This window comes from Botrytis deweyae (assembly GCF_014898535.1).
Source record: "Botrytis deweyae strain B1 chromosome Unknown BDEW_003, whole genome shotgun sequence".
NCBI classification, from domain to species: Eukaryota; Fungi; Ascomycota; class Leotiomycetes; order Helotiales; family Sclerotiniaceae; genus Botrytis; species Botrytis deweyae.
The window spans coordinates 1685450-1698980 of record NW_024066210.1 but is presented as its reverse complement, the minus strand read 5'-3'; the positions used below and the strand labels follow the sequence as shown (position 1 = coordinate 1698980).

General features: G+C 42.6%; 4 protein-coding genes across 4 annotated transcripts; all 4 read right to left on the bottom strand.

The window, feature by feature from the left end:
• Positions 1–1253: 1253 nt before the first annotated feature.
• Positions 1254–2000, bottom strand: EAE98_001884 (uncharacterized protein; the record flags this gene model as incomplete). The annotated part of the gene is made up of 2 exons (XM_038949503.1): positions 1254–1734; positions 1915–2000. The coding sequence occupies 2 exons, from the start codon at positions 1998–2000 to the stop codon at positions 1254–1256; spliced, it is 567 nt and encodes a 188-aa protein (XP_038814488.1).
• Positions 2001–2022: 22 nt separating this feature from the next.
• Positions 2023–2508, bottom strand: EAE98_001883 (uncharacterized protein; the record flags this gene model as incomplete). Its single annotated transcript, XM_038949502.1, has 1 exon — positions 2023–2508. One exon carries the CDS (start codon positions 2506–2508, stop codon positions 2023–2025), a length of 486 nt encoding a protein of 161 aa, XP_038814487.1.
• Positions 2509–3612: 1104 nt separating this feature from the next.
• EAE98_001882 (uncharacterized protein) lies at positions 3613–4898 on the bottom strand (the record flags this gene model as incomplete). Its single annotated transcript, XM_038949501.1, has 3 exons — positions 3613–4013; positions 4072–4240; positions 4302–4898. 3 exons carry the CDS (start codon positions 4896–4898, stop codon positions 3613–3615), a joined length of 1167 nt encoding a protein of 388 aa, XP_038814486.1.
• A 5047-nt stretch (positions 4899–9945) lies between these two features.
• EAE98_001881 (uncharacterized protein) lies at positions 9946–12822 on the bottom strand (the record flags this gene model as incomplete). Its single annotated transcript, XM_038949500.1, has 4 exons — positions 12633–12822; positions 11281–12538; positions 10274–10967; positions 9946–10106 (listed from the first exon to the last, which is right to left on the bottom strand). The coding sequence occupies exons 1-4, from the start codon at positions 12743–12745 to the stop codon at positions 9946–9948; spliced, it is 2226 nt and encodes a 741-aa protein (XP_038814485.1). The 5' UTR covers positions 12746–12822.
• Positions 12823–13531: the final 709 nt, after the last annotated feature.

The window sequence follows — 13531 nt, the reverse complement described above, 5'->3', positions numbered from 1 at the left end:
ACACGCATGATTTCAAGCAACTGATTAACTATCCAAAGTTTTGTTGCACGTCTGATACCAAAAATGACCGGACTTAAAAAGTACTTTTTAACTACCTTCAACTTCAAGCAGCTTTGCCACTCCAGAATAAGATACAGGGATAGCCTCCTGTAGACTTTATATATGCTCTCTGAGATGGTGAATCCAAAGTCTTACAAAGTAACGGAATTCAGAAAGTTTTGCTGCATATCTGATCTGAAGTGCTTGGTGTTGAAAAGTACTTTTTGACAACGTTGAGGAAATTGAGTAAAAGTGTTTGTACTGAGAGACGCAGAGACGGGATACTATCTTTCTTGCGGAACAAACACCAGTAAATTGTGGTCTACGCCAACGAACTTGGAAATGACAAAACAAATATCGTGCCAAAAAGTTTTGTTGCATATCTGAAGTTCAAAAAGTACTTTTCAAGACGGCGAGAAAATCGACAAAATCGACAAAATCCCGTTTTTGATCTCTATTACGACTGACTACAGATATAGACTATTTGTCTTCCGGCTTGACGCGAGCTTCCCATATCGTTTCTATCCGAGATTATCTCTTTGACGATAGCCATATATACCCACCTAGGTGTATAGAAGCGAAAGTTTTGTTGCACATCTACAAAAAGATTCGGTCCTAAAAAGTACTTTTTAGAAACCGAGAAAAGCGACTTGGTCCGCACTACTGCTATCTGATATATAGGTACGAGTCTTATCACCTGTAGCATTTGAATTTTTGACGTCGAAATTGGGCAAGCCTATTAGGCTTTGGTTGCATATCCGCAAAAGTAATTTCTATTATGCGTTCAATGTATCTACAAGAGGGGCCTTACAATGACTTGGAGGTGTGTACAATAAGTGGTCTTACTTGAGCTGCCGTCATTCAGTTTCAGGAGACAAGATACTTTACGGTTGTCATACGAGTGAATATGCGCACGTGAGTGTAATTCCTCTCGCTTTAATGATCGCTTTGCGTATAAGATCCATTGAGCTCGCTGGCTATATATTTTCAATATCTTTGGAATGGTCATGCTGATCTTCTAGGATCATTTGTACAGATCGTTGAATCATAATATGTGGATAATGCCGGCTCGGAAACAAAACGTGGAATACCTTTCCGGAGGACATGGCGTTCTCCCCCAGCTGTTCAAAAAGCTCTATCATTTCTCGAACCTTGTCTTCGCCGCACTCATGTAGAGCATCAATTACTACCATGATGTTATTTCAGTCAACTATCTATAACATCTGGACCAAAAGCTGCCTCAGAATCTTGCTGTCGCTTTGGGTTCTTTCCTCTAGGGTTCCATGACCTAAGGTTGGAATATCCAGAAAATTGTTTTGCTGGTCATCTGGGCATATCTCAAACAACTGAACTAGCAATGACCTGTACAACCCTAAAATACTTTTCTCCGGAATAGTGCCCCGAGCGTTGAAGAAGAATGAGAGCAATGGCGTACCCGGGAATGTTTTCTTCAACTCAAGGAAAGCGAACTTCGTTAACGTGGATTTACCACTTCCAGGTTTGCTTCGAATCCAGAAAAATCTATGATTCTCTGGTAGTATGTTGTCGCTCAGCCACTCTAGGTATACTGAACTTGTGAGTAACCATTTGCAGGTTCTTGAATGGCCGGACTGGATGTTGTTAAGACGATCATCAATTTTATCGAAGCGTAGAAAATTGACGATATCGCTTTTTGTTGTCTGAGAGAACACGGTGCTATGAGCCTCTGGTATCTGTGAATCAAACTTCCTTCACTTCGCGGCTGGCTCTAGATCTTCATTCAGAACTGAGATATTAGTGCAGTGTCGATAAACAAAAGTCAAGTTCAAATTTTCACTTGATAAATTCTTGATAACAAAACTGATGTCTTACCGGTTAGGATCCCCTGGTTCTCACATTCCAGCCTCTCGAATGCCTCTTCCCTCGCCGTAGAATACGGACATGGATATTCCAAAAAATACCGAGCAAACTGTATGCTGCATCTTCTTTTCTTGTCGTAATTCGTTATTCCGCCCACTTCTTCCTATCAGTATCGCCGAATTTTGATAAAGGTATTCCTTGAAGCGCCTCGGTAGTGATACCTGTAATCTCTTGTATCATCAACTTCAAAGAATCTTGATCCCCAAGCCTTTTACCATCTCGCGAAAAGAACTCGACTGATATTGGAGCCAGAAGTTCTTGGAGCGACCATCCTCTTGTAAACCATCGAATTAAGGGATTCCGAAAGCTTGGCGCACTCGATTTTCTGATGCAACAGCTATCCACCCAGAAGTATTTGATATTGTCACATGCAGCCTGTTTTCCACAAAACTGGATCTTTCTATAGCCGGTTTTATCTTTGCCGATACCAAAGGTTATATCTTCAAAATTGACTTCCTGGTCGTCGCTCCCCCATGTATGCGATAGAATGGCATAACAAGGAAGCTGGTGATCCGTCAGATTTCTGGTCAGGCGATATTCACCGTCGTCGTCGGGCTCCAGAAGGCACATTATACGACTTATTAGACTATTGAATGTTCAGTAATACGATCAGTGAGGGTAGAGCACACAGTGAAGAGACAGTAGAGTATTGATATTTCGAATTTAGTCTTGATTAAAGAATATATGGAGGAATTTGTGAAAAGCGCAACCATCGTAAAGCTGTGCAGGGAAAGCTTAGCGCGTCCAGGAATGTCAGCATGTACCTCACAATGGTGATATTCAGATGTTATATCGTCTCCTTCAGGTGATCACTTGCGATGCGCATGTTTTCCACGAAGGGCTGGAATGTTCTCATACGGTCATATTGTAAACAGAAAGATCTGTTGTTCATAAAAGTTTTACCCGTAAATTGACAAAATCAACACGAAAGAAAACAGCGCGCTCAGTAAATAAAGGATGAGATCTGCAGGACACTGCCAGGCTATAGGATTCTACAGTGACAACGAAGTCTTAGGATCTTGTTGAACTACGTTGCATGTAGAGAGGATGATTATTTGGATTACTACGTTCCAAAGAAGCATCGCGTTAGAGATTGGCTTGACGAAAACTTTACGGTATTGCAATGACTTCGACAACATCTGCCTATCTCTTACCTAAGCGCCATATACGCAATCATTTAATATACAAGAAAGAAGGCTGGTAGATGATTTTAGAAACTCAGGATATTGCTGATGCTATAAGAGAAGCTGGGACCGGTGACTGGGATATACAGTGGAGATAAAAATATTCATCTGGTAAGTTGGAGGTGCTAGCACTTCTATACTGCTTGGCTAGGAACATAGCAGTGGCAAATCCTGCCAGAGATGATCGGCCTTGTGATGAGAAGATAATGACTCTAGAGCACAGATGTTTGTATTAGGCTACAATGATGTACTGCAGAGCAATTGCCCATAAGAATGTTTATTAACTAAACACAAAGATTAAAATATATAATTATGGATACTCGAAAATGATTGATCGTGATCATGTTTCAGACACCTATAAATTCTCCGACGTTCAAACCACTGCGAGCCCAGTCCAAGCCAAACAGACCGAGTCTCCTAACGGCCACTTCTACATGCGAACGAGTTGTCAAAGTACGATGCACCATCAAAAATGTGCCATCCGGGCTGATCACAATGTGTTTCCTGCCGAGGTAGGGACAGTGTTCTGTATCGATGAAACTGCAGCTGCCGAGGGAATGTTGGTCTTTCCTTTGAAGAGATAAAGGAAGCTCGTATCTGAGTAGCTGAAGGCACCCGAGCTAGACAGACCATTTGAGACACAGTTACGACCAAGGTACGTCGCGCATTTGGACACATCGGCAGAGTTCGAGCTGAATAGACGAATCGAAGAGCCTGATTGCACCACCGTCGGGACGCTCGTGAAGTAGTTACCTTCGTACAGACCCATGCCATTCTTGTCTCCTTCGAGCAAGTGACCGGAGTTTGAGGACCAGACATTGTTCACGGCGTGGAAAAGTGTGTTCCCAGAAAGTGCAGGGGTGCGACCAGAAGTGTTATAGACGTAATTTTCTGATGAGTGTAGTGGTCAGCTATGTTTTCAAGGGGGGTGAATTTGGGAGAGGCATACTGTAGAATGTAATTTGATCCCCTGATCCTACCAGCTCCATACCCCAGTATGTGTGTCCATCGCACGTAGCGGAGTTTGCCGTCTTGCCATTGATAAAGCTGTTGGAGATTGTAACTGCGTTGTTGGCACCGGTGCCGAAGCTGTAGTGCTGACGGCCGAGACTGGATGTCTACGTTAAGAAAATATTAGTTGGTTTTCCCTTCACTGTCAGCGTGCCAGAGAAAACTCACAGTGACATGATCAATCCATATATTGTTAGTATCACTGAAAGTTAGCGCATCACCACCCCAGACGTACTTGGGGTTAAGATTGGTGATGGCGATATTCTGGATGATGATGTTCGAGACGCCAACAAAACGCAAGCCTTTGCCGTTCAGCGTCGCGCCGTTCTTGCCGACAAGTGTCTTCTGTGACTTGACGTTAATGCCTTGATAACTAGCAGTATCGATAGACACGCTGTATGTTGGGGTTGAGCCGCATCCACCGAGGGTGTTAAGTAGCGCCTGTCCTCCATTCGAGGGCGTGCATGAATAGCTATTACAAGCTGTCAATGAAGTTGTCCCCTCTGATCCGAGAAAATCGAAAGTTCCGGATATGACGATATTCTGGGGCTCGTCTGAGGTGAGGTAGGCCTTCAACTGCGCGATGGTGGTCGGATACACAACTGCTGCACTACCGCCACCCGTGACGGCAGAAGCCATGCCCATTGGTGTGCCTTTGACTATGGAAGAGATAGCCCGCTTCTCAGTGCTTTCGACTGGTGCGGCCACTATCAAAGTACCGAAGGCCGCTAGCATCACAGCCGAAATGAATCTTAAGTTCGTCATCGTGTTTGTTGAAGAGAAGGTAAAAGAGTGTGAGTAGGTTGATTGTTTCGAAAAAGTTGTACCATCTAACGTCAACCGCCGCGACTTTGTACTTTTTCAATTTGCATTCAGTCATCAAGGGTCAACATCCCACAGCTCCCTCAAACTAGCACACATCGGCCAGAACAAGACCACGATGGGCACGTGCACTTCGGCAAATTAATAAACATCAGCCAAATGAGGGAGGGGCACGCTCGCACGTCCACCTCACCCCTAAAACGGGTAATTAGTTTAAACAGTTAATATACTCCAAACAAGATACCCACTCACACCCACACTTAAGCTTAATATCTTTCTAGACACCCAAAAGTTCAGATGAGCCTCTAGTTCTCCCCAGTACGTTGCTTATCTGTACTATATATCAAACGTCTAAGCGTCGTTAGACTCTTCCTCCTACCTTATTACCACCGCAAATACTTTCGTACAGATCGATCGCTTTCGAGATTAAGGAGTGGCTCCACCGATGCAACCTCCATAATTTCGCGAGAAACAACCGCCAGGTAGCTGTAAACATTCAGTTCCTCCGCGACGCTTCGATAATCAAATTCCGAGAAGTTGTCCGCCCGCGTCGGTGAGTTGATAAGTTAACCCACCACTCGGTCTGAATTCTTGGCATCATCTTCTGACATCGGTCAAAAATAGCATGTTATTATCGGGAAAACTATTTGCGATTCGTGCGCAACAAGCCAAAGTAAGTTATCTGTCTAATGCACCCCAGAGCGTCACAATGATTGCGGGGTGCATTCCTTCATGGCAATGAGCCCCCTGTAATACAGGCAGAGATACACTCCCATATACTGCAGAATTCTGTAGCTAATACGGTAGCACTTACTGTATCTAGGTCTAGTAATTTCGGGTGCACCTCCTTCTGGACGGCGAGCCTCGCAATTAGGATTCCACCAATTGTGCGGTTTACGCGCGGTGGATCACAAACCACGATAAAAATACATCTTTTGTTCATATGTACCTAGTTCCTTCCCGGATATACACCTACCAAAAGGACAAAAACGCCGGTCTTCCGCTTGTCACATGCATCTAATGTGTATGGTTCGTATCTGCAAATGTTCATGCAACACCTCCGAAGTTCCTAGCCAATCTATTTCAATCATGTGGTACGTACATAGTACTTCCACTTCCCTCTTTATTTCAGTACCGACTATTTGGACCGAAATGCTGTCCCTCAGGGACCGCCTTTCAAGGGCAAGCATTCCAGTGACATTCCAGCTTGTAGATCTCCGTCCACCACCATTTGAATCCATCTATCCAACCTGAATAGATGAACCTAAAAAAAGCAATTGCCAAATTGAATACTAATCCCGAACCCGATACGACATTCAATATTGTCACATACTTCACTTATCAGGCTAACATTCTCCTTTTGATAACAAACTTGTATAAATAGCAGATTAGTATCTAAATAGAGAAATTTAAATTTATAGTTCGGGGAATCTACTAAAGAGTCGAATAGATCCGTGAGATTGATTTTGTAACTTTGTTATACTTTTTGTTGCGATTATAGAGCTAAAGAATAATTGAGATAATATTATTGATAGAAAAGTATTAGATGAGTATTCGATAGATGATATTTGATCCGAAGAATAAGATATATTTATACTTCTTTATTCTATAAACATAGATAAATAATCTTGAGTTATTAGACTACTAAAGTATACTAAGCGAGAGGACTAGTCTTAAAGTAGATATATAAGAATTACTTCTTTTTATAGATAGCTAGCTCATTATATAGAATATGATATTAATATTTAGAATCTATTATTATAGATACTATATTATTTACATTCTTCTTGAACTAATGTTTATTAAGTAAATATATATATTCCACTTCTAATAATTAATAATAATAATCGCCGGGGAAAAAAGAATTCTCAAACTATATATTTATAGAATTCCTTTTTTCTTATTATTTATTATAAGAATTTGAAATCCTTCGAATTCGTAGACTTTAAATTCTCTTTCTCCGACGATTAATATTAATTAAGTATTTATACTTATATATAGCTATAAAAGATTTGACTCTAAAAAATAATCTAAGAAATTGAACTAGTTTATAATGTTACTGTCTGTTATATAGATACAAGTCTCATTAGCTATAGTATTTGAATTTTTGAAGTCAAGTTGAGTGAGCCTGTTAGATTTTTGATTTCTATCTGTAAGAGTACTTTTGAACATGTAGCCAATATGACTACAAGAGGGGGTCTCCTTGTAGTCACTGACTTGAGGACATGTATAAGTAGTCTTGCTTGAGCTACTCCCATACGGGTTTAGAAAGCTAGAGGACTCCATACTTGTTTTTGGTTCCGCCGGATGTGGTCGCAAAGAACTTAGTAGCTTGCTACAGTCCATGCTTCTCGGTATATATTAATAGGGCATGTTCTTGAAGGAATCCTGCTGCAAGTCTCAGGAGTATTTTTGATCCTGGATAGATTTCTTTACAAGCCTCAGTAGTTGTTCCGCCGTGCTATCACCAAGATCTGTCTAACCTTACTTGCCACCCTTAAAACCTCTTGTTTTTGGACGGTATGAGGGTCGGTATATGGTAATATCTATGGCGAAGATTAGCTTCGGTTTCCTATATGCTGAAAGTATGATGAATGTTTACAGATCACCTGTTTGCTAATATTTGACCATTAAGAAATTATGCATGTGATTTTTCGTTTGTTTTGTTGCACATCTTAATCTTACTGCCTTTGGCAGTAAGTGGCTGGTAGGAAGAAAGTACTAAAAAGTAATTTTTGACTGGAGGTGTTTTGCTGGCTAGACTACTTATATTGTCTAAGTAGAAAGAAACCAGCTTTGCTTTTATTGCGTGTCTGTAGCTTTCTCCGTGCCTTTTGAAGGTACTTTCAAAGATGAGTTCTTTTGTAGATATGCAACAAAGCTTTCTAAATGGCGGATTGTTATGAGTTTGATATTCACCATTGCTTTTTAGATATATACTACCAGTGGATATCCGATACTATAGACTGCAAACCACCCCAAATAGAACATATATTGTATGTTATGCGGTTTTCCTAATCCATGCTCAACGAATTCTCTAGATTGTTAGAGTCAACTCTTGTTAGACTACTGTCTAGAGGCGCACATCACCATCTAAAACATCATCAAACATCAGCTGATTTTCACCCAGACCATTTGAGCTCACACAGCAGATGTAGTTCCTATTTGGATTCAGGAGTCACTACTTCGAGTGCTTCCATGAAGAAATCAAACCAAACATCATTCCCAACTAATAGCTTGTTTCCTTCGCACTCTGTATCTCAAAGTAGCAGAGGCCAAAAAGTACTTTGTGAGACGGTATCATAGCTGAGACGTACATATAGGCCGAAAAGTAACGTATATACGAGGACACCATGGTCCCGATCTTTCAGACGTGCAACAAAACTTCTTGGAGAAAGGCTGGAAAAAAAAAGTCTTGCACATGGATCTCGAGCAAAAACTATCTTTGGAAGTAGGTTCAAAGATGAAATCTTTGGAAGATATGCAACGAAACCTCTCAAGTGACGGTTGTAAGACTTTGGTTGAACATATTCACTGTCGTTTCAGAATTGCTATCCGCGGAAGCTGGAGCTTAACAGTATAGATAGCCTGTTACTAACGAGGCTGCTGCATTTGCTAGAGTTATTTACTGCCGTAGTTGGCTGCCTTTGAAGGCTAGTTTTCTCAATTCTTCTCTTTAACACTGTATTAGCTAAAAGCAACATGATTAGCAGGATACAGGTTATAGAGGCCGCTCTCCACTGCTCCTCCGGGCACGCCGAAGAGGTTTTGTTGCACATCTGAAGATCACATACTTTGAACTACGGAACAAGATCACAGGCTGAGTTCAAGACTATACCTAGGTAGGTATGCTACAACACATGCGGTGCTATCCAGTTGATTGTCGATGTATCTTCCAGCTGCGGCGGCGCTCTCAAAAAGTACTTTCGAATCGAGTTTGTTGGAGTGGTAGACTAAAAAGTTGTGGCAGACTCTTCAAAGATGAAATCTTTTGCAGATATGCAACAAAACTTTCCCCAAGTTTCAAGTGAATATAAAAAGGTCGGCTTTACGATCAATTGTGGCTCCCGAAAAATCGTACACCTATAGTTGCTAGTCACTATAAAGTACCTCAGTACTGCGAGCGAGATTGTTGATCTTGTTCAGATACAGCAACCAGGCATCAAACTCTCTGTAGGTATGAAACAACCACCTGCATTCCTACCAAGCCCTATCGTCACCCTTCGAAACTGCAGATTTCAAAAATACGACCCCAAAGCGAGAATTCGCTGCACGTCCAGGAACAAAAATCGAGCTGCGGACCTGGACCGTCAGGTAGAAAGATACTTGATCCAGTCCCCCTATACATAGGTATGCACCCGTATTCGCTAGAATACTCTTTACGCGCCCGCATTCCCGGCTGAAATTCTGCTTCCTGTCCTCCCATTACGACAGGTTGTATACCTAAGTATAGGTAGGTAATCTCTATTCAAAGCACTTGCAATTTTTTCGATATTCAAAAGTGATTTTATGAGTAGGTAGGTAGGTATGCAATGGAACTTTGTGAGTATCGGATTCACTAGATATAAACAAAATTCACGCCGTCCCCATCTTTCCACACAAGATGTACTCGATACACGACTTGACCACTGGGTACATATTAGTTACTAGTTACTACCTAGTTACCAGTTACTAGTTTAGTTCCTACTGCCAGTCTCAATGACCATTTATAAGCTATATGATTCTCTGAAGTAGGTAGCTCGAGTCTGACAACACATCCAGGACCATTAGATGATGTCGATTGTCTTGTCTTGTCTAATAACTCCAGCTTTGATATACAATCTTTACAATCTATACACTTTATACAATCTATACAACTTATTAATACAAAAATCTACATGTCCAATATCCATATATCCCCAATCCCCAATCCCCAATTCCCAATCCATCCCTTTATCTCAATCTCTCTCTCTTCTCCCTCTCTACCTCCGTACCTCCACCCCCCTCCCAATCACCAATCCACATCCAACGGCCCCACCCAACTCTCCCCCACCGCTCTATAAATCCTCACTTCCCCCTTAACCAACTCCGCCATCTGATATTCCCCCCTCATAACCTTCTTCACCCCACCCACATTTTGTTCTACGACTTCTAGGACTCCGTTTGGTTTGACTATGAATTTCTTCGTTAGTAGGGGGTAATTCATGGGAAAGTACCTATGCATAAATACAAGGACGAAGAAAGTGTGAAAAAGAGCGAATAAAGAGAAACCCCAAAACTAAAAGGGAGAAAAGACAGCGCAAGGAAAGGAAAAAAAAAGCAAAGAAAAAGAAACTCACCCCCAACAACAACACTAGTATGATCCGGCGCCCCCGCCCACTTCTGACCTCCTCTATTATCCATAAAATGCGCTTCCAAGAACTGCACCACATCACCTCTCCTAACTCCCGCTTCTTTAACCCCCCCTCCAACCTCCACCCTGCCATTTTTAAACTCGAAAACCTTATACCCATGAACATATCCCTGACTACTCATACACCCCTCCCCACCCCTCTCTTTACAATCCCGCGCAACAGCTTTCAGTCCCTCATTAGCCAAGGTCCAACACTCACCATTCCCTACTTGTGTGCCCATCTGCGCTTCACACCATCGCGCCACGCTCTCTCCATACCTATCTCCATGAAGTTCTAACTCCCTTTGCCCTAGCTTTCCCGGTGGTGCAATATGTCTTTGCTCCGCTCTCACTGTTCTTCCCGGATCACTAGCATCCCATACCAATTTAATTTTAGTGGTAGAAAGGTTATTATTATCACGTAAAACACCGATAAAAGTGTGTGTTTTGCGAGGTCCATTGGAAGTCCAACTGCTACACGAGGCGTGAGAGCGAGTGCCTGGGAGAGAAGTGATGGAAGGAGGTGGGAAGGCAGGGGGGGATTGGGCGAACCAGAGGGTTTGAAGCGAGAGAGGGAGGTCGGTGGGGGTATATTGTGATTGTGATGGTGAGGGAGACGGGACAGGGTGGGGACGAGAGGTCTGAATAGGGAGTTAGCTTTTCGTTTATGGGATGGCAAGGGTGATCATGATGAGAATTTGAAACATGTTTTGAAGGGAGGGAAAAATTTAGGGGGATTATTTCTGTAGAATATATACATGCTATCACGGCCTGAAAAAGGCTATTCAAGTAACGGAGACAACATCATGCTTTGAAACATCGGACCACTGTATGAAGATATTCCAAAATAGTAAGAAGAAACTTCAAAGTCCAAAAAGACCATAGAAACTCCGATTGTTCTCGAGACCAAGGGTAAAAGTATTGATTGTAAAACTATGAATATTGACCACTTACCATAGGCTTAGGCTTAGTCGCCATTGGTATAGGCGGCGGTGCCCCATTCCCAGGAGCACCTAATTCCGATCTCTTCTTAGGGGGAGGCGGAGGAGCCGGTTTCTTTTTCCCTAAAACCGATTGCCCATTTAATCCATTTCCAACCGGGCTAGATGAATTCTCCATATTCCCGTCATGTCCATTAGTCGAAGCATCTCTTCCTTGTGATAATCCTCCATATGATCCAACCTTATCTGCAATTCCGTATTTTGTGTTTAATTTGTTCGCAGATGCCCATCCGGATTTTACTTGTTCGCCATGTCTTTCTCTGAAATTGTTTGCGGTGCTTGCGGCAGTTCGGGCGTCGGATAGAGAGATAGATGAGGGATCTTTATGAAATGCGGATGCGGTCTTCAGAGCTGCCTGTTTTTGGGCAAAGGTTGTTCCTTCGGATGGGGGTGGGGGTTTGGGGGATGACGAAGATAATGATGGCGAGGATGTAAGCCGGGAGAATCGAGATTGAAGTTCATTCACCTGTGGTGAAGAGGATCTGGATGGTATTTGGGGCGAGGATGTTCGTGCAGGCAATTGTGGTGAAGATGTCCTTGAAGGCGGAGGTGGAGGTGATGAATTATTTGTAGATGTTCTGGATGGAGGGGGTGGTGGTAGTGCTGGTTTTGCCTTTGTAGACCCAATTCCAAATCCAGGCACTGATACTCCTGCTGCTCCCAACCTACTCAATGCCCCTTGATTCAATATACCTTTATGTGGATCCGCTTCAGATGTAGCCGCGCCATATGTAGGAGGAGGTGAAGGAGCCGATGATCCCGGATTAGAATTTTGTCGCGGTGGCAATCTTGGTGGTAAGCCAGGAGGCTTAGATTTGCCAGCTGTAGGAGGCATAGGCGGTGTTCGTCCATCCGCGCCATCTTTTCTTCCAGGAGGAGGTGGTAAATGTGATACGGATAATCCTGTAGTATTCGCACGGTATGGCATTGGCGGGGGTTTAGGTTTCGCAGCTTCTTCTTCTTGTCTTCTTCTTTCTTCCTCCTCTGCCTCTTGTTTTGCTCTTATTTCACTTTGTGGTATTGGAGCACCCAATCCTCCTGTGTCCGATCTTGCTGAACTCGATAGACTGGTCGGAGGTGGTAAAGCGGCTGCTCCATGATATTTAACACTTTTTGGCGGCGGGCCAAATGATGCAGGATCTCTCAATGAAGATAGAGGTGTGGAGTTATGTTCTAAAGCTTCTTCTCTTGGATCTTTACCTTTCCCCATCCTATTGAATAGAATGTTAGCTCAATACCTATGTAAATACAATATCTGAAATCAAAAGCTCCTTCATCTTGTTCGGAAAAGGAGATAAAACATACCATCCAGCTACTTGATTAAGTCCCTTGAAGTCACCCTTCCAACTTTCCTTGGATTTCCCATCTTTACCCTTTGGATGCCATCCACCTTTCAAAGTATCCTTAAATCCCGACATGTTGATGTATAGAAGAATATACAATGATAATCTAGGGGTGAATTTGCGGGGAGTTATTTAGTCCCCATGCTCGCTTTAACTACCATGCGATAGCTTGGTTTTGCTAGTTCCAAATTGTCATAGTCATTATGCATGCGTATGTAACACCCGTTCCGTCCGATACATGCTGAGACGGACGAAAGAAAATTCTCCGAACATCAAATTTTGATACATACTCCTACATTGAAGCTATTCGGGTAACAATTAGATGAAAGTTGAACACTCAGATCCCTACCGATATATAATAATAAGTATACAAGTAGAATATGACTGTATTAGACTTATTACTAGGTAAGAGATACCTAGGTATATCACAGTTCTAACGGTCGAGGTCGCTTATATCCATGGATTCCCCAAAATGCCGAATACCACATGGCGCAGGAGATTGTGGCGGCGGCACAACATTCTCCTCCCCTCGCCATCATTCACCAAAACATGAGGATATATCATCAATTCAAACACCCAGTGTCATCAAATAACTAGCACAAGTTCGGTCCAGTGGCCTAATGGTTAAGGCGCCAGATTTCGGCACAAGAATCTCTGGAGATTGGGAGTTCGAATCTTCCCTGGGTCGATATATTTTTTGGTCATTTTTACTTTTACTTTGGGGCCTTTTTTATTTGCTTGTTTGTATGACATGAGGTGCTGGAAGACAAGATCCCATCGAAACTTCAGATTGGGTTGCTCTTTCTCTTTGTAGACTTGTCAGATGACCGGTTTTGGTACCTACCTAGGCAGTTGAAGTCA